The sequence below is a fragment of the Phocoena phocoena genome, chromosome 16 (genome assembly GCF_963924675.1).
Source record: "Phocoena phocoena chromosome 16, mPhoPho1.1, whole genome shotgun sequence".
Classification (NCBI taxonomy): domain Eukaryota; kingdom Metazoa; phylum Chordata; class Mammalia; order Artiodactyla; family Phocoenidae; genus Phocoena; species Phocoena phocoena.
This window is the reverse complement of record NC_089234.1, coordinates 25,778,914-25,797,570: the sequence shown is the minus strand read 5'-3', so window position 1 is coordinate 25,797,570 and position 18,657 is coordinate 25,778,914. Positions and strand designations below refer to the sequence as shown.

Genomic DNA, 18,657 nt, shown 5'->3' with positions numbered 1-18,657 from the left:
AGTGATTAAATTCTAGCCTCATGTTTTATAGATGAAAAACATAGCCAGGGAGATTAAATGACTTACCCAAGGTCACTGAACTTGATGGTAGGTCTTCTGACTACTAGTCTAGCTTGCTATTATCTGTTACTTTTCTTATAAATAGAAACAAGGGTGCTTCCTGTCATTTCTAGTATTTAGCATAATAAAAAAGAAAAGGAAGTAATTGAATCCAATCCATTTACCCCTGCTACTTCATCTCTGGTAAGTAACCAGTTGGTCATCTAGCTTCTTCTTGAATACTTCTAATGTTTGGAGAATCCTTTACTTAGTGGTGGTGGCCATTTTGGAAAGCTCTATTTGAAAGATGGTTTTGTGTACTGAACCAAAAATCTGCCTTTCTGGACCATCCTGGAATTGTCAGACCAGTAGCTTCCAAGGTGGGATGTGTGGAGGTATGCACAAGGCCATCCTTTGAGGTAAGGGAAGAAAATATCTGTGTATATTTATTTTTTATCTTAAAAAGAGAAAATTAGCTTTTTGCTAATATTTAAAATATGGCGTGATATGAGATATCTGACTTGGCCTACATAGCATACCTATCATTTAGCAGGGGTGATATTAAAAACAAAAAATTCTGTGGCTGAAGCACTGACCAATCAGAATGAATGATGGTCACAAGCAGTCTGGTCCAAAATCAGCCCTGCACACTAGATACCTGAGGGAAAACTGGAAATAACTAAATGTAAGTTGATGGTGGTTTGTTTTATTGCAGTTTATCTGTGTGTGGTTAAGTGGATTTAAGGCTTATCAAATGATTCTTGTGAATAACCACAAATTGAAGATAATACAATAAAACAAGCACAAGTGAACAAGTAGAAAATGATAGAGCCTTTTCCTTAACCTCCCACTAATCTGTCCTTTCAAGATAAAGTTACCACTTTAACAATGAGTGAGAAAGTGACAACTTTTCTAAAGGAACTAATTTTATGGAGAGAGTGTTTTGAAAACTAATATTTTGGAGTGTTTTCACCATTAAACAATTGCCAAAAACCAGATATCTATTTTACACACTTAATAGAGATATTCTAACCTATAAAATATTCCAAAAAGGATCATTTCCATGGGTTTAATTTGTTAAAAATATAACACCTTCCTCTTAACATTTAACAACAACGAATTGACATCTGGGAAGATTATTATCGTCAGATGAGACTGAAAAATGAGTATACTTTAGTAAATCTTCCATTCAGATATCCTTTCAGTTGGAACCCCATATCGCCTTACTATCCTAATGAATAGAAATTCTTGTTATAACCACAAAGGGAAATAAGGTATACCAGTGTAGGAGTGTAGAAATTAATTAAATTAAAAATTTTTTTCTGCAAGATGAAATGACAATACTTAGAAAACAAGTGAATTGACCAAAAAAATACTAGAGGTTAAAAATGAACTTAGCAAAGTTGCTTTCCTAAATACAATTCAAAATAGACTGAGATTGATATGGAATCATTGATTCCATCACTATGACATTCTGGGAAAGGAGGGAGAACAGATCTATGGTTGTTTAGAAGCTGGGGTGGGGAGATTTACTATGCAAAGGGGCAGGAAGAAACATTTTGGGTGAGAGTCTTGATTGCGGTGATGTATATACCTTGTTAGAATTCATAGAACTGTACACTTTATAAAGAAAGGTGAATTTTACTGAATGTAAATTCTCTCTCAATACACTTGACTTTAAAAAGTAGACTGAGAAAAGGTGATTTCATTCCCAAAGGGAGCAAAAATCAGTATATACGTGGGTGTTCATACGAGCATTATAAAATGAAAAGCACAGTGGAGCAATAAAGGAAGATCCTTAATAGTAAGAGCCTCTTCCTGGTTGGAAAGACCAAAGACAGCCAAGCTGACTTTGGGCACACTAGGGCCGGAGCGCGAGGAAGGACTCGTGGTCGGACTGCGCAGGTGGGTTCCTGCCCGGGGGCGGGGCCTCGGGAGCGCTGGGCCTCCGGAGCGCTGGGCCTCGAGAGCAGGCTGCTGGGGACCCAAGTTCCAAAGTTCGAGGAGACAGTGAGTGTGGTCCCTCGCCTCCCCGCCCGCCCCCAGGGCAGGCTCTCTGCCCCTAACCCTGCTCCCCCCACCCCCACCATCACCACCCGCTGCGCTCCCGCCTGCCGCCCTCCCCTAGACCACCCCTCAGTCCCGGGGCTCCCTTCCCCCATGCGGGCTCAGCGCCCTCGCCTTTAAGCTGCCTTTTCTCCCTCCTGGCAGTGGCCACCACCCGCGACGCTGAGATCCGGAAGGACGTGCAGGTGCTCGCAGTAGGGCCTATGGCTGCGGTGGAGCCTCAGCTGAGTGGGAACTTTAGGCCTTTGGAAGCCCGACCTGGCCCGCCAGGATCCTTGGGGTGGGGCAGGGCCAAGTCCGGGCTTAGAGCTTTGTAGCGAGCAAAGGCTGGCCAGGCCTGGCGGGGCTGGAGGGGGTTGGTGGGGCGTATGGGCGCCTCCACCCTGAGGACACCAGCTCCAACTCTTATTTTCTCACCCCTCACCCCACCCTTGGCCCCTGGGTCAGACCTACTACGGGCAGGTGCTGAAGAAATCAGCAGACCTCCAGACCAATGCGTGTGTCACTGCAGCCAGGCCAGTCCCTAAGCACATCCGGGAAGCCCTGCAGAATGTAAATGAGGAGGTATCCTTGAGGTAAAGTGCCCTGTGCTGCCTCCACGCAGACCCCAGACAGCATCTTTCTCAAAATATAGTGATGCCAGGTCGCTAGGGAATTAACCCATCTCCTCAAATCCATGGAGCTTGCCTTATCTATTATAAAACTGGTAAAGCACAGCACTGATCGATCATCTTACTGCTCTGTTGAAGAGCTTCCAGTGACCCACACATTTGCCCCTTTACTCACAGGATACATTCACACTCCTTGGACCTGACATTCAAGCCTGTCCCCGTTGGCCCTCCCTTCCTAACCAACCTTGGCTCCCTCTGATGCACTATACTGTAACCAGACCTTTCCCTTCCTCCTGCCATCAACACTGCCAAGATGATTTCTGCCGGCCCGGCATGAAGTTATCAGTCTGGAATGCCTTCCCCCTGCTTGCTTTCTTCCTTTTTAAAAAAATAATTTATTTATTTTTGACTGCATTGGGTCTTCATCCCTACGCGAGGGCTTTCTCTAGTTGTGGCCAGCGGGGCTACTCTTCGTTGTGGTGCGAGGGTTTCTCACTGCGGTGGCTTCTCTTGTTGCAGAGCACGGGCTCTAGGTGTGCGAGCTTCAGTAGTTGTGGCACGCGGGCTCAGTTGCTCCGCGGCATGTGGGATCTTCCCAGACCAGGGCTTGAACCCATGTCCCCTGCATTGGCAGGTGGATTCTTAACCACTGTGCCACTAGGGAAGCCCCCCCACCCCGTCCTTTCTACCTTCCAAATCTACCTATCCAACGCTTCACTGATGTCCTACCTACTTTGTGAAGCCTTCTTTAATCCTTGGGCACCACTTTCCCAAACCACTATAACACTTACTTCCTGTGCCACTCAGTTTGTAAATAAATCATGGAAAATGTTTTCTGTGTTTGCGTTTTATCTCCCTCGTTAAATACACTTAAGGGACAGAATTTTTGTCTTACCTTTCTTCTTCAATAACTAGGAAGTCCTGGACCTGCATAAGATGCTCAGTTAATGCCTAACAAATATTTTAGTTGGTTTATTTGTCTTAGTACCTGGTACAGTGCCCATCAATTCAATGGTAAACAAAGCAGATAGAGTCCCAGCCTTCATGGAGCTTCCGGTGTAGTGAGGGAGACTAAACATCTAAAGAGAAATTGAATGGATGATGGAAGGAAGAAAAGGAGGGAGGGAGGGAGGAAGGATTTATAAGATTTAATGGTTCCACATCTTCTCGTCTCTAGAGGGAAAAAATGTGTATATATTTTCTATTTCCCAGATATTATGGCTGTGGTCTGGTCATCCCTGAGTGTCTGGAAAACTGCTGGATTTTGGACCTGGGGAGTGGAAGTGGCCGAGACTGCTATGCACTTAGTCAGCTGGTTGGTGAGAAGGGACATGTCACCGGAATAGACATGACAGAAGGTCAGGTGAGGCAATTATTTCAAGGACAAGGAGGAAAAAATTCTGAAGAGCATTCTTTTAGAGATAAAGTTGTTTCCTTGTGACTCTTCAAGGATAATTTAAGAAGGGTGCTAAATGCAGTGCTCGCTTGTGCCATTACTGCTTCCTGACCTGGAAACCGAGAACTTTGACAATTAGGGGCTTCTCTGGGAGCACAGAGTCAAAGGTTTGATCTGATTTATGAATATCAAGATGACTGAATGGAGTTTGATCTTTTTCTTCTTTCTGCCATCTGTCCTGAAAGATTTTCTTATTGCGTGAAGAGTTTATTCAAATAAAACCCATGTATCAAACAGGGGGTTTATGCCCCATTGAGTTGTCCCACTCTGTAGTATATCCTGCATGCCCAGATGAACCTCGTTTATGTACCTAAAACATTCTGGGGGCAGTACATTCCATTAGTAATAGGAAACTTTAAGAAAAAATTAGTGCATTAAAAAATGTTGATTATCAAATCTATTTTTTTTTCTTCCTTTAGGTAGAAGTGGCTAACAAGTACATTGAATATCACATGGAAAAATATGGCTTCCAGGCACCCAATGTGACTTTTATTCATGGCTACATAGAGAAGTTAGGAGAGGCTGGAATCAAGAATGAGAGTTACGATATTGTTATGTAGGTCTATGTCCTTACTGTTGTGAAGATAGCCCATTTCCTATTGAACACACGAATGTCACCACTTTTTGCTGAATGGATTCTTATTTGGGGGGTTAAACTAAACTTAGCATAACTTAATAAAGGGATGGAGATGGCCTGGGGCCCTTGTAGTCCACCAGCCACAGAACACACTAGCCTGAGAGAGAACGTATTTTAATTTTTTTTTTTTGGGGGGTGCATTGGGTCTTCGTCACTGTGCACAGGCTTTCTATAGTTGTGTCGAGCAGAGGCTACTCTTCATTGTGGTGCGCTGGCTTCTCACTGCGGTGGCTTCGGTTGTTGCAGAGCATGGGCTCTAGGGGCTCGGGCTTCAGTAGTTGTGGCATATAGGCTCTAGAGCACAGGCTCAGTAGTTGTGGCACACAGTTGCTCCATGGCATGTGGGATCTTCCCAGACCAGGGATCGAACCTGTGTCCCCTGCATTGGCAGGCGGATTCTTAACCACTGCACCACCAGGGAAGTCCCGAGAATGTATTTTAAACTTAACCGTGGTTTACGAATGGGCCCAAAAGACCAGCAAGACCAATGAGTCTGCTTATACAATATGTTATCTTCAGTATTATTTTCATGGCAAATTATAGGATTCTGTGTTGCTGTTTTTCCTCTGAGTTGTCAAATCATGCCTTAATAAAGCTGCCTTTGAGGAACTTAGCCTATTTACATGTGGCATAAGAAACGCCTTGTGCAGTAGGCATCTGGTCCCAGGTCATTGTGTACAGTCAACATCAGGGCAGAAACAAATAAGAAGCATGCCTCAAAATTTTTTCTGCACGCTCAAACTTGCTAACAGTTTATTGAGATTTCAAACACTCTGTCCATCTCCCTTATCTTGGGACAAAGTTGAGTGTGGGGAAGAGAGGAGGGAGGTGGGAAGAATAGTGTAGCTTTGAGAAAATGGTGGGAACCACCTTTAGGTAATCTCCAAAGGATTTGAAGGTGTCTAAGTAGTCTGCAGACGTGCTTGACATTCTGTCTCTTCTTTTTTAGATCCAATTGTGTCATTAACCTTGTACCTGATAAACAGCAAGTGCTGCAGGAGGTATATCGAGTGTTAAAGGTGAGGGGAAGAGGGAGACCAGTGGTCTTTGAACATCAGTGAGAGCACATGGGATATGTCCTGTTCTTGTCCCCTTGAGCTGAGAGCTCAAACTCTCAATTTCTCCATTAAATTAGAAAGAGTGGCAAAATGTGGGAGTGACAGGAATACCCTAGATATGAATTTGTTTTCCTCTAGGTTGCAAAAGGTGATAAATCTGAGAGTCACGATTGTGATTGAATATGTTAAAATTTGCTTTCTTGGCTGTTTTTCCTCCTGCTTGCTGCTGTACATAATCCTAGAATAGCATCTGCAGAGCTGTGGGGACCTTTGGACTGACTACTAAGGTTATTTTGAATATACTTTCCTAGCATGGACAGTGTTTCTCAGGGATCCTTATTTTGTATCCATCAGGGCTCCAGATCTTTGGGAAGTTAAGGAAGATGGATTTTTTCCATTAACTAGTCTCTTAAAGGAAAACTTGCAGGAGCTCCACACCCTCTATATGTATCATGAGATGTATTTCTTCATGACAGAAGATAGAAGATTATGAGATTCTTGGTTTATAGGGCTGTTTTAGAGATCAAATAAGAATATCTATGTAGAAACGATTTAACAATGTCTTAATGAGTAGGCCATTGTATAGACCAGCTCACTGTTTTCACCAGGGTGTATGTGTAGAAGGTAGAGACATTACTATAGAATCTAGATGTCCGTGCTCTTGAAATTAGTTGAATAAAATCTTAAAATCTGATCACTCATATGCCTGAGATTTTAAGGACAATGTTTTAAAAAGATAATGTGTTATTATAAAAATAAATAACATTACAAAAGTTATATAATTTTTAAGGGAGAAGAGTTTATGAATACCGTTTACTTCTGTTAGTTCTGTAACAACCTGAGGTTACTTTCGCTTCAGATTGGTTAAGCTTGGAAAGTTATTTTATTACCTGTTGAGTGAGGCACTGAAAACAAATCTTGGCAGTTGGCTATGATTATAACTAGGGAGGCAGCTAGTAGTTATTTGTCCAAAAAGGGTCAGCTCAAGAACTTCGGTTGTTTTTTTAAAACTTGATTTTAGCCCCTCATTCCTTTGCTATCTGGGACTAATGTAATCTTTAACCTTGTTTGGATTAATTCTGCTGTTTCAGCACGGTGGGGAGCTATATTTCAGTGACGTCTATGCTAGCCTTGAATTGCCAGAAGAAGTCAGGACACACAAAGTTTTAAGGGGTAGGTTTTTGTGTTTTATTTTGTTTTGAGGCAGATACTCGTCCAAGTACAGAGTTCCATCCTGCTAATATCCAGGATGAGGCTTTGTGATGTGGGAACATGGGATTAGTTCAGGAGGCTTAGGTTCTGTTCCTCCTCTGACACTCAAATCTGGTATGACCTTGGACAATTCAATTCATCTCTTTGAGCCGTGTGTTCTGTACTGTAAAATGGAGGTAATAATTCAATCTGCCTTAGAGGGCTGTTATGAAGATTAAATGGGATAATGAATGTGAAAAATTCTTAAAAGCTCTAGTGTGGAAATGACGGCAACCGCTCCAGAGTTGACGCCTCCTTAATTCCCCATGTTCTCATCATTATTGTGTTGTCGATTCCTTTACTGTCATTTTCATGGAGTCTCTGGACGTTGAGGAGGTAAATGCATGTGTTTGGTCAGTCTGGTTATGAAATCAAAAGTTCTTAACTTTTAAAAATAAATTATGTTAACTTTTTTCTTATTATACAAGAAGAAATGGATATTGTTAAAAAGTTGGAAAATAGGGAATTCCCTGGTGTCCAGTGGTTAGGACTCCGCAGGGGGCCCAGGTTCAATTTCTGGTCGGGGAACTAAGATCCCGACAGCCGTGTGGCGCAGCCAAAAAAGAAAAAAAAAAAGTTGGAAAATACAAAAAAAAAAGTTACTACTAAGCACATAACCCAGTAATAACCTCTTTTAATAGCTTAGTATACACACTTCTGGGTTTTTTTTTCCTGTGGGTGTGTATAATAATATTGGGAGTATGCTGCATATAGAATTTAGTATTCTAATTTTATTTAGCATATTTCCTAAGCCTAAAACTTTAAAAAAATTTTTAAATGTTTGTATTATACAACTGTATTGTACAGCTGCACCATAATTTATTTGACCATTTCTCTATTGGTGATGATTTAGATTATTTCTAATTTGTTGATGTAATAAATTTAAAAACTGTAAAATGCCTTATGAACATTAATAGTAATTACTGTTCTAGTAGCAGATCATCATGAGATTAATCTGGAACTAAGAGGCAGTTTTGAAATTTTTCTTGTATGTTTTTTTACATAGAGTGCTTTTCAGAATGTGACCTAATACATACATGAATATTATGATTGATAGAACCAATATATTAGTGACTGTCCTGAACAATGGTTCCCAGAGACCATTAGCTAGCATATCTGGTTTCAACCATGACTTTCTATACCTTGGGGGACACTCAGGTCCTTCTTCTATTTTTCTAGAACCTATGCTTTAAGTAATACCATAGCCTAATCAATTATACAGAAGGATAATTCCCTTAATACCTAGTTGTATTGGTTGATCTGTGATTTTTCTTGTTTTTAGGTGAGTGCCTGGGTGGTGCTTTGTACTGGAAGGACCTTGCTATCCTTGCCCAAAAAATTGGGTTCTGCCCTCCACGTTTGGTCACTGCCAATTTTATTACAGTTCAAAACAAGGAACTAGAAAACATGATCGGTAAGAAACAGCAGTAGGGACTGTTATAACTGCACCCTGAATGGTTCAAATTTGGTGATTATCAAGTGTCTCCTGAGTGAGTCTCATTGAAGGAGACTTTTGTCATCTGGAAATCTCCATCTTGTCTCCTGTTTAATGGCAACCTCCCAAAGTTTGGCATTTAATAAAGCACTTTGAAGTTATTCAGTAAATAGAGTGATGGGCCCATAAAGATAATTGATGGCATGCAAAGAAGAAATCGTCTTTATAATATTAAGCCTTCATCTGCTGAGCAAACCAATAGCCGTTGGAGTGCTGGAGATGAACCATGAGTATATTCTGTTTTTAGGTGACTGCCGTTTTGTTTCTGCTACATTTCGCCTTTTCAAACTCCCTAAGACAGGACCAACCAAAAGATGCCAAGTTATTTACAATGGAGGAATCACAGGACACGAAAAAGAACTAATATTTGATGCAAATTTCACATTTAAGGTAAATAAAGATTTCCATGACTTGCAGCATTCTTCCTATTCTTCCCTTTGCTCCAGGAACCTTTTCTTAACCTTCCATTGATTGCTTCTCACTTTTCTGGTCTTGGTGTATGTGCGTTTGTCTACATATATACACACACATATACATATACGTATATACAAATTTGCTGAACCATTGAAAAGTAAGTTGCAGATATCATGACATTTTACCTTTAAAGAGTTCAGCATGCATCTCCTAAGAATAAAATATTCTCCTACATAACCAAATACCATTGTGACATCTAAAAAACTTTTCTATGAGAAACGTCATTCAGACATCAAATTAATGGAATTATAGAGAAAGGATGGAAAAATAGGAGAGGACTGCATAACAGTATTTCAGTTGTTTAATTGTATTGTGGAATTAAGGATTGTTAGTGTTTAATGATGACATTGACATTTCTACTACTCTTTTTAGAGTAGGTTTTGTTTTCTCAAAACAGAGACGTACAGGCTTTGGAATTAGATACCTGGTTTCAAATTCTGGCTCTGTTATTTATTTATTACTCAGGTAAACTTGAATGTGCCACCAAAATTGTTTGAGATACAATTTGCTCCACTGTAAAAGTAGGGATAATAATACCTACATGGCAGAATTTCTATAAAGATTAGCAATAATATAGCAAAACATTGGTACTGGGAACTCAGTAAATAGAAGATGCAGTCATTATTTGCTCCAGAGGTGGAAGAACTTTACTGTTTCCTTCATCTGGTTTTTTTGTCTAGATAGCATTTTCAAATTTCTAAAATACGCCCTGGTGCCGCAGAGCCATTAATGCTTTTTCACTGATACACTGCCACTTGCCTGCTTCATTAGGTTCACAGGATCAGAGTGGGAAGGGCCTTTGAAATCATTACTCTGGTCTACTGGCTTTCAAAACATTTCTAATAGCAGAATTATTTTTTATTGAGATATAATTGACATATAACATTATATTAGTTTCAGGCATACAACATAATGATTTAATACTTGTATGTATTGTAAAATGATCACCACAGTAAGTCCAGTTAATGTCCATTACCATACATATTTACAAATTGTTTTTTCTTGTGATGAGAACTTTTAAGGTTTACTTTCTCAGCAACTTTCAAATATATAATACACTATTATTAACTAAAGTCACTATACTGTACATTATATCCTCATGAGTTATTTATTTTATAACTGAGAGTTTGTATCTTTTGATCCACTTTAACCATTTCGCCCACTCTCTAACCCCCCCAGAATTATTTCTTTCAGCAAAATTTTAGTTAAAAGACCAATACTATGTGTCCGTCATTGCTTTATATAACCCCAGTATCTGAAGGGATACAAGCAGAGTTTATCTGATAGGAGCAGGGATTGGACAGCTCAGAATCTCCTGTGTTCGCTCCTGGTTCCCAAGGCGTAGACCCTTTACACCCTTCCCAGGCACCCTGGGACTCAAGGAAATACACTTTAAAAGCCACTAGTCCAAAGCCCTCATTTTAGCAATGAACAAGGTGAAACTCAGAGAGCAGTGGTTTTCTACATTTGCCTCTGAGCAGAGACTAGACACTGGAGCCACAAGTGCCCTTTTTTTTGCACTGTCACCAAAGGAAAACTGATAACGACACTGGTCAGTTCCATGTGGAAATAAGCATGAAGCTAGCAGCAGGGTCTGAACATGAGAAAATACTTATGTCAAAAGGTGTAGTCTCTTTATCTTGAGATATTGCTCATTAGTAGAACTTCAGGGTGTTTTTCTTCTATTGAGACAAAAGAGGCATCTCTAAGAATGTGTTTTTCATGTTACCCTTCAGAAAGATGAAACTGTTGAAGTGGACGAAGAAACAGCAGCTATCCTGAAGAATTCACGATTTGCCCAAGATTTTCTGATCAGGCCAATTGGAGAGAAGTTGCCGACATGTGGAGGCTATACTGCTCTTGAAGCAAAGGTTTGCTCGGCTTTCAATTCCCTAACCTCAAACAGAGAACCATTTAAAAAATCGTTATGGTCACCACAGACTGCTAAAGCAAAAAACAAAGCATTGTTCTTTTAGTTGGCCACCATAACTTATTTCTAGCATTTTTGTACCTATAAAATGATTTACCTTCATAACTTCATTTTCCTGGACTTCCCTGGTGGCACAGTGGTTAAGAATCCGCCTGCCAATTCAGGGGACACGGGTTCGAGCCCTGGTCCGGGGAGATCCCACATGCCGCTGAGCAGCTAAGCCTGTGCGCCACAACTACTGAGCCTGTGCTCTAGAGCCTGCGAGCCACAACTACTGAAGCCTGTGCGCCTAGAGCCCACGCTCCGCAGCAAGAGAAGCCACCGCAATGAGAAGCCTGAGCACCGCAAAGAAGAGTAGCCCCCGCTCACTTTTTTTTCTTTTAATAAATTAAAAGAAAAGAAATGAGAAAGAAACCATAAAGGAAACGACTACATAGAAATTGAAAACATCTATTCAGGAAAAAAAAGCAAATAAAAAGATAAATGAGAGAAAATATTTGCAAAATATAATAGTCTCCTATAGAGAGACTATTCAAAAATGAATATCACTCTAATAGAAAATGGTTAAAGGAATTAAAGGAATTATTATAGGACGTTCACAATGCTCTATGTGAACATTATAAATTTACTTATGTTTTCTTTTAGTACTTTTTAAAAATGAGATAAAATTCATGTAACATAAAATTCATTATTTTAACCATTTTAACATGTACAATTTAGCAGCTTTTAGTATATTTATAAGGTTGTGCAACTATTACCACTATCTAGTGCCAGAAAACTTTCATCACCTGCAAAAGAAATCCCATGCCCATTAAGCCGTAATTCCCCAATCTCCCCCTCTCCCACCCCTGGCAATAACTAATCTGCTTTCTGTCTTTGGATTTGCTTATTCTGGACATTTCATGTAAGTGGAATCATACACTACGTGGCCTTTTTTGTCTGGCTTCTTTTACTTAATATAATGTTTTAAAGGTTTATCCATATAGCAGTATTTCATTCCTTTTTATGGCTGAACAGTAGTCCCTTGTATTAGGGACTAAAAATGAGGATAGACCTCATTTTTTTTTTTTTTATCCATTCATCAGTTGATAGACATTTAGGTTGTTTCTACTTTTTGGCTATTGTGAGTAGTGTTGCTGTGAACATGCCTGTGTATGTGTTTCATGTACTTGTTTGAGTAGTTATTTTCAATTCTTTTGGGTCTATATCTAGGAGTGGAATTGTTGGGTCATATGGTAATTCTCCATTTAACTTTTTGGAAAGCCACCAAACAGTGTTCTACAGTGGCTGCACCATTTTACATTCCTACCAGCAGTGTACAAGGGTTCCAGTTTCTCTACATCCTTGCCAACACTTGTTATTTTCTGTTCTGTTTTGATTGTAACCATCTTAGTGTGAAGTGGTACCGCACTGTGGTTTTGATTTGCATTTCCCTAATGACAAATGATGTTAAGCATCTTCTCATGTGCTTGTTGACTGTATAATTTCTTGACCATTTGTATATTTTCTCTGAAGAACTGTCTTGTCCTTTGCCTGTTTTTAAATTGGGTAGTTTGTCTTTTTGTTGCAGAGTTGTAAGAGTTCTTTATATATTCTGGATACTAGACCCTTATCACGTACATGATTTGCAAAAACGTCTCCCACTCTGTGTGTTATCTTTTTATTCTCTTGATAGTGTCTTTTGATACATAAAAGGTTTTATTTTGATGAAGTCCAGTTAGTTTTTCTTTGCTCGTGCTTTGGGTATCATCGCTAAGAATCTATTACTTAATCCAAGGTCATGAAGATTCTTCTAGTACTTCCATGGTTTGTTTTTCACATTTAAATTTTTACTCCATCTGGAATTTATTTTTTTTTAATGCTAAATTCCTCTTTTCCTTTCCTTTTTTTAAATTAATTTATTCATTTACTTTTTATTTTTGGCTGTCTCAGGTCTTAGTTGCAGCATGCGGGATATTCCTTGCGGCACCTGGGCTCTTCGTTATGGCGTGCTGGCTCCTCTGTAGTTGTGGCGTTTGGGTTTTTTCTCTCTAGTTGTGATGTGTGGGTTTTCTCTCTCTTGTTGTGGCGCACAGGCTCGAGAGCACTTGGGCTCTGTAGTTTGCAGCACGCAGGCTCTCTAGTTGAGGTACGTGGGCTTAGTTGCCCCACGGCATGTGGAATCTTAGTTCCCTGACCAGGGATCGAACCTGTATCCCCTGCATTGGAAAGTGGATTCTTTACCACTGGACCACCAGGGAAGTCCTTGGAATTTATTTTAACATAAATATTCAGGTAGAGTGTCGCTATTTTTCTGAATATTAGCTAGTCAAATTTTCCTATTTATTAATTCATTTCTCTGCTGTTTTGGAATGCTAATTTCTATCATATCTAATTTCTTAAATGTATATTTGAGCCAGTATTCCAGCATATTCAAAAATGAATATTTTCTAAAATGTCTTAGATTCATATTTAGAATTATTCTAGTAACTGAAATACTGGTGTAGCAATTTTTTTTTTTTTTGCGGTACGCGGGCCTCTCACCGTTGTGGCCTCTCCTGTTGCGGAGCACAGGCTGCGGACGCGCAGGCTCAGCGGCCATGGCTCACGGGCCTAGCCGCTCCGCGCCATGTGGGATCTTCCCAGACTGGGGCACGAACCCATGTCCCCTGCATTGGCAGGCGGACTCTCAACCACTGCGCCACCAGGGAAGCCCTGGTGTAGCATTTTTTAAAGCATTTTATCACAATTTATCTCAGGTCATCTCTCACAACTTCCCTGTGAGGAAGGCAGATAGGTAGTTTTAACAGATATTAGCATCTCTCTTCCTCTTATTTATTTTTACCTTTTCCCCATTCATGCTATCATAATTATTTTATTAATCCATTCATTATTTTATAGTATTTTATTATTTAGAACAGGCTTAGTCATGGATTTCAAGTCTCTTTTGTCTGATAGAACTTACTTTTTAAAAAAAATTTATTTTATTTATTTATTTTTGGTTCTGTTGGGTCTTCGTTGCTGCACCCGTGCTTTCTCTAGCTGCGGTGAGTGGGGGCTACTCTTCATTGCGGTGCGCGGGCTTCTCATTGCGGTGGCTTCTCTTGTTGCGGAGTGTGGGCTCTAGGCACGTGGGCTTCAGTAGTTGTGGCTCGCAGGCTCTAGAGCGCAGGCTCAGTAGTTGTGGCACACGGGCTTAGTTGCTCTGTGGCATGTGGGATCTTCCTGGACCAGGGCTTGAATCCGTGTCCCCTGCATTGGCAAGTGGATTCTTAACCACTGCGCCACCAGGGAAGCTCCTCTGATAGAACTTCTAACATTCACCAAAGTCATTACAGTGATGCACCTCAAGGCACTGGATGGTGGAAGCCCAGGGAAATAAGCTACTGATCTTGCTGGGGCAGGGTGGTGGCACAGCATGGGGTTTAAGTACACAGGTCTTGGAGTCAGATAGACTAGGTTCAGATCTTGGCTCTGCCAATTATGTGTGATCTCGCATACCTTACCTAACCTCCCTAAACCCTCAGTTTCCTCATGTGTAATGGGGAGGTAATAATCCCTTTTTTCCTCAGGTTGTGAGAATCAAATGGAATGATACATGTAAATGTTGGCCAATGCCTGGCAAATAATACATACTTAAGAAATAGAGGTGGTTATGGTTATGGACTTGTATTTGTTAATATTCTTGGTCCCTTGGAACCGTGTTCTACGTATTTGAGTTCTGACCATCTTTGCAGGATTCTTTTATCATTCTTATAAACCCTTTCTCCTGAGCTCAGAATTTCTGTAATCTTTTCTCCATGAATTTTACTTTCTGTTGTTTATATTTCATAGAAATTTTGGATACATGGGGCACACATTGATACACAAGTAACTCTTGTGCCTTTTCCTCCCTCCCCTTTTGTTACCTCACAAGCAGTCTTTTTATTTTTTGGCCACACTGGGCGGCTTGTGGGATCTTAAGTTCCCCAACCAGGGACTGAAGCCAGGGCCCTGGCAGTGAAAGTGCCGAGTCCTAACCAGTGGACCTCCAGGGAATTCCCAAGTAGTCTTTTTTTTTTTTTTTTTAACATCTTTATTGGAGTATAATTGCTTTACAATGGTGTGTTAGTTTCTGCTTTATAACAAAGTGAATCAGTTATACATATACATATATCCCCATATCTCTTCCCTCTTGCGTCTCCCTCCCTCCCATCCCCCCATCCCACCCCTCTAGGTGGTCACAAAGCACCGAGCTGATCTCCCTGTGTTATGCGGCTGCTTCCCACTAGCTATCTATTTTACGTTTGGTAGTGTGAATATGTCCATGCCACTCTCTCACTTTAAGAGTAAAGCTTATTGGGAATTCCCTAGTGGCCTAGTGGTTAGGATTCCAGGCTCTCACTGCCATGGCCCAGGTTCAATCCCTGGTTGGGGAACTGAGATCCTGCAAGCCAGATCACTCTCCAAAATGGTAAATTTGTGGTTGAGGAAGTTCAGTTGGAGACAAGAATCCTGGGGCCAAAAAAACCTGGTATGTTCTTGTTTGGCCACTATTACCAGCATGAATCAAGTCCAAGCTAAGTGTAGAAGCACCTCGAGAGGTAAAGAGTGATTTTCTTTCTTTGCCTTATTCAGTTCTTGAGCACTCTGCTATTGTCAACTCTTCTGTGTTTCTAAGGAGGTAACTTTTGGGGGGAAAGTAGAAAAAACTTGAATTCTGACTTTTCAGTCCATTACATTTCACGAATGTGTTATTGGTCTTTTGAAATTCTTGGTATTTCACTGATAACAAAATCTTGCTGGTTAGAATCAATGTTTATCTTGAAATATTTTCATCATTCTAATTCTCCTGTACCTGGTTTCCTGAATCCTGGCTCTAAAAGCTGTCAGAAAATTAGTTACAAGTAAAGGGAGTCTTTTCCCCAGCCAAAGCACTTCCACTGCACTCTGGCTGGGAAACTGTAGTTAAATGAGTTTGCGTCTGCGGGAGATGATTTTCTACTAGCATAGCTCTCCTAGCTAGCAGCACCTCATGTGCAGGAGGGTTCTTGACCTCAGGCTGGAATGCAACATTCTACATGTTTGAACTGGTTTATCATAACAATCTCCCATCTGTCCTAGCTTATTACTTTCAGCCTATGGTTGTGCCATTGTCTTGCCATCAGCTCCATGTTTCTGAAATGGGAATAATTGACACTGAAGGAAGATATAAAGAATGAAACAACTGTGTGTCCTAGAAATATAACCTTGTGCTCTCGGGGGAGGACATTCTTATCTTTTTTATGGAGGACCTTAATGATAGATTCCTGAGTACCGTAAGCAGGCGGCATGTAGGGAATTGCTTGTATTTCTGTTTTACTATCAGTTACTGCAATAGAGGAATGAAAGTACTGCTTTTTACTGAGGGTTGACTCGATAATGACTGTTTTTGAGAGCCCTTCTTTTTTTCTTCTCCTCCTCCTCCTCCTTTTTTAATCCTGAGAAGGAAAATGTATTTTGCTATTTAGAAGAATTATGTTATTAAAACACTGCAGCATCTGAAATGATGCAAATAGGAGGTGTGCTATGTACTGTCTTGCTCCAGTTGACAGTCGTGGTAGTAATCACATGACAACAGTAGTAATAGTATAGAGGACCTAGCCTTTATCGAACAGTTAATATGTTGAAGGCACCACATCATTTACTCTTCACAATACCCCTTATCTTCATTTTACAGATGAAGAAACAGACTCAGAGAGATTAATTTGCTAATCCAAGGTCACGCAGCTAGAAAGCAGTGAATCTGAACCCACATCTGATTCTAGAGCTGACATTCTTAACCAGTATGCTGCACTACCTCTCCGTATCTATACTGTTCATAGAAGCACAAGATGTTGGTGCTGGAAAGGACTGCTTGTCAAGGTGTCCCACCTTTTATTTCTTTCAGGTCTTGAGAGCTTTTGGGGCTGAAAGCATGCATTTGGAAGTGATATTGATATCACTTGTACACCCTTCTATTTGCAGTGACCACCAATAAATAATGAGTGTAAATTCATGTTTAATGAATTCACCTTCATTATTTAAGGTGGCTTGTTCATATTCTTGACTTCCAACCTTTTTGCCTGTTTTTTTTCTGACCCCCTTGGCACTACTGGTGGAGGTATCTCATTTGAAGATGAAAGGAGGAAAAATAAAGAGTGCCGTCTTATCTTTTGAAAATTCCACTTACTCTGCCCTGAAATCTTGCTGGTTTTGGTTGGCAATCTCAACATCTGAACATCAGCAACTGCTAATGAGGGTCCTGGTATCTGGGTCTTACCTCCTTGTCTTGCACACATTTCTAGAGATTAGAGTAAGAAAAGGGTAAGTAGCTCAGTTCCAAAAAGATAAAAGGCACAAACAAATGGGAATCCCACAAAACGAAACAAAGCAGAATCAACTCTCTTGGCCCCAAAGGGAACACCTTTCCAAAGCTGTAAATGAAGTTTACCTTGAAAGTAGTGATAACTTGATTAGAAACTTCAGGAAAAGACAGCTACCTTTATAAGCTAGTGACTGATGCTACTCCCAGGACCTCACAGAATTGTAAAATTTTATCCTCCTTCTAGGTAAATCAACCTAAGTCCAACTGAGATGTTCGTGTTTGGGTCTGTTGAAACACCTTTAACTTGTCGTTTCATTTTGGTTTGTCTTTTTTTTTTTTTTTTTTTTTTTTTTTTGGTTTGTCTTTTGACAGGATATAATCAAAGATCCATTCAAGCTTGCAGAAGGCTCTGACAGTGCGAAGTCCAGAAGTCCCCGTGAAGCTGCCAGTGGCTGCTAAGCCACAGAGAAGTGCTGCTAAAACAACAGCTGACCAGAAGGCAGTGGGCAGGAGGTGAAAGAATGAGTTACACGTCTTAACCTGCTCTTCCCCACAGCCCATACCACAAGAAAGAATAAAAGGCAAAACTCCACCGTATTTTAGATAAAATTAATGAATTATTTTTACAAAGTATTAATTAAAGGTTCACAGCAAAATCATCTAGTTAAGCAGTTTTTCTCTTAACTGAGTCTGGTGCCACCTAGTGGCAAGAAATGGAACTGAGAAGCAGTCTGAAAGCTCGGCTGATGGGCAAGAAAGGCTTCAGAAATAACAGTTGGCCAAGGGCCTCAGGGAGAACATCTTCCTTCTGACCTGCATAGCACCTTTTGGACTTTTCACCATGTTTTTTCATGAAACAGAGCTCCTACTGAACTCATGCTAATCATGCCAAAAGATTGCCAAATCAAATTTGGTAGGAGTGCTCTTGAGGTAATTGGTCTTTTAAATCAAACAATTTTTTTTTCTTCTTTTTAATGTGCAGTTGAATGACGAAAACAAACAGGTAATCATTTTTTGACCTCAGTTTACCCTAATGTGTGACAAAATAATGACCATCTGCAGTAAATCTTAACCGGATCAGGAAAAGAGTTTGATAATTTTTTTTTTTTTTTGCAGTACGCGGGCCTCTCACCTTTGTGGCCTCTCCCGCCGCAGAGCACAGGCTCCGGACGCGCAGGCTCAGCGGCCATGGCTCACGGGCCTAGCCGCTCCGTGGCATGTGGGATCTTCCCGGACCGGGGCACGAACCCGCGTCCCCTGCATCAGCAGGCGGACTCTCAACCACTGCGCCACCAGGGAAGCCCAAGTTTGATAATTTTTAAAAGACAAGCTAGG

General features: G+C 40.6%; 1 protein-coding gene across 1 annotated transcript; it reads left to right on the top strand.

Moving 5' to 3' along the window:
* The first annotated feature begins 2,043 nt into the window (after positions 1 to 2,043).
* AS3MT (arsenite methyltransferase) lies at positions 2,044 to 17,981 on the top strand. Its single transcript, XM_065894536.1, has 10 exons — positions 2,044 to 2,291; positions 2,554 to 2,681; positions 3,930 to 4,080; positions 4,593 to 4,729; positions 5,760 to 5,829; positions 6,960 to 7,041; positions 8,402 to 8,533; positions 8,862 to 9,004; positions 10,825 to 10,959; positions 17,695 to 17,981. The coding sequence occupies exons 3-10, from the start codon at positions 4,066 to 4,068 to the stop codon at positions 17,779 to 17,781; spliced, it is 801 nt and encodes a 266-aa protein (XP_065750608.1). The 5' UTR covers positions 2,044 to 2,291; positions 2,554 to 2,681; positions 3,930 to 4,065; the 3' UTR covers positions 17,782 to 17,981.
* Positions 17,982 to 18,657: the final 676 nt, after the last annotated feature.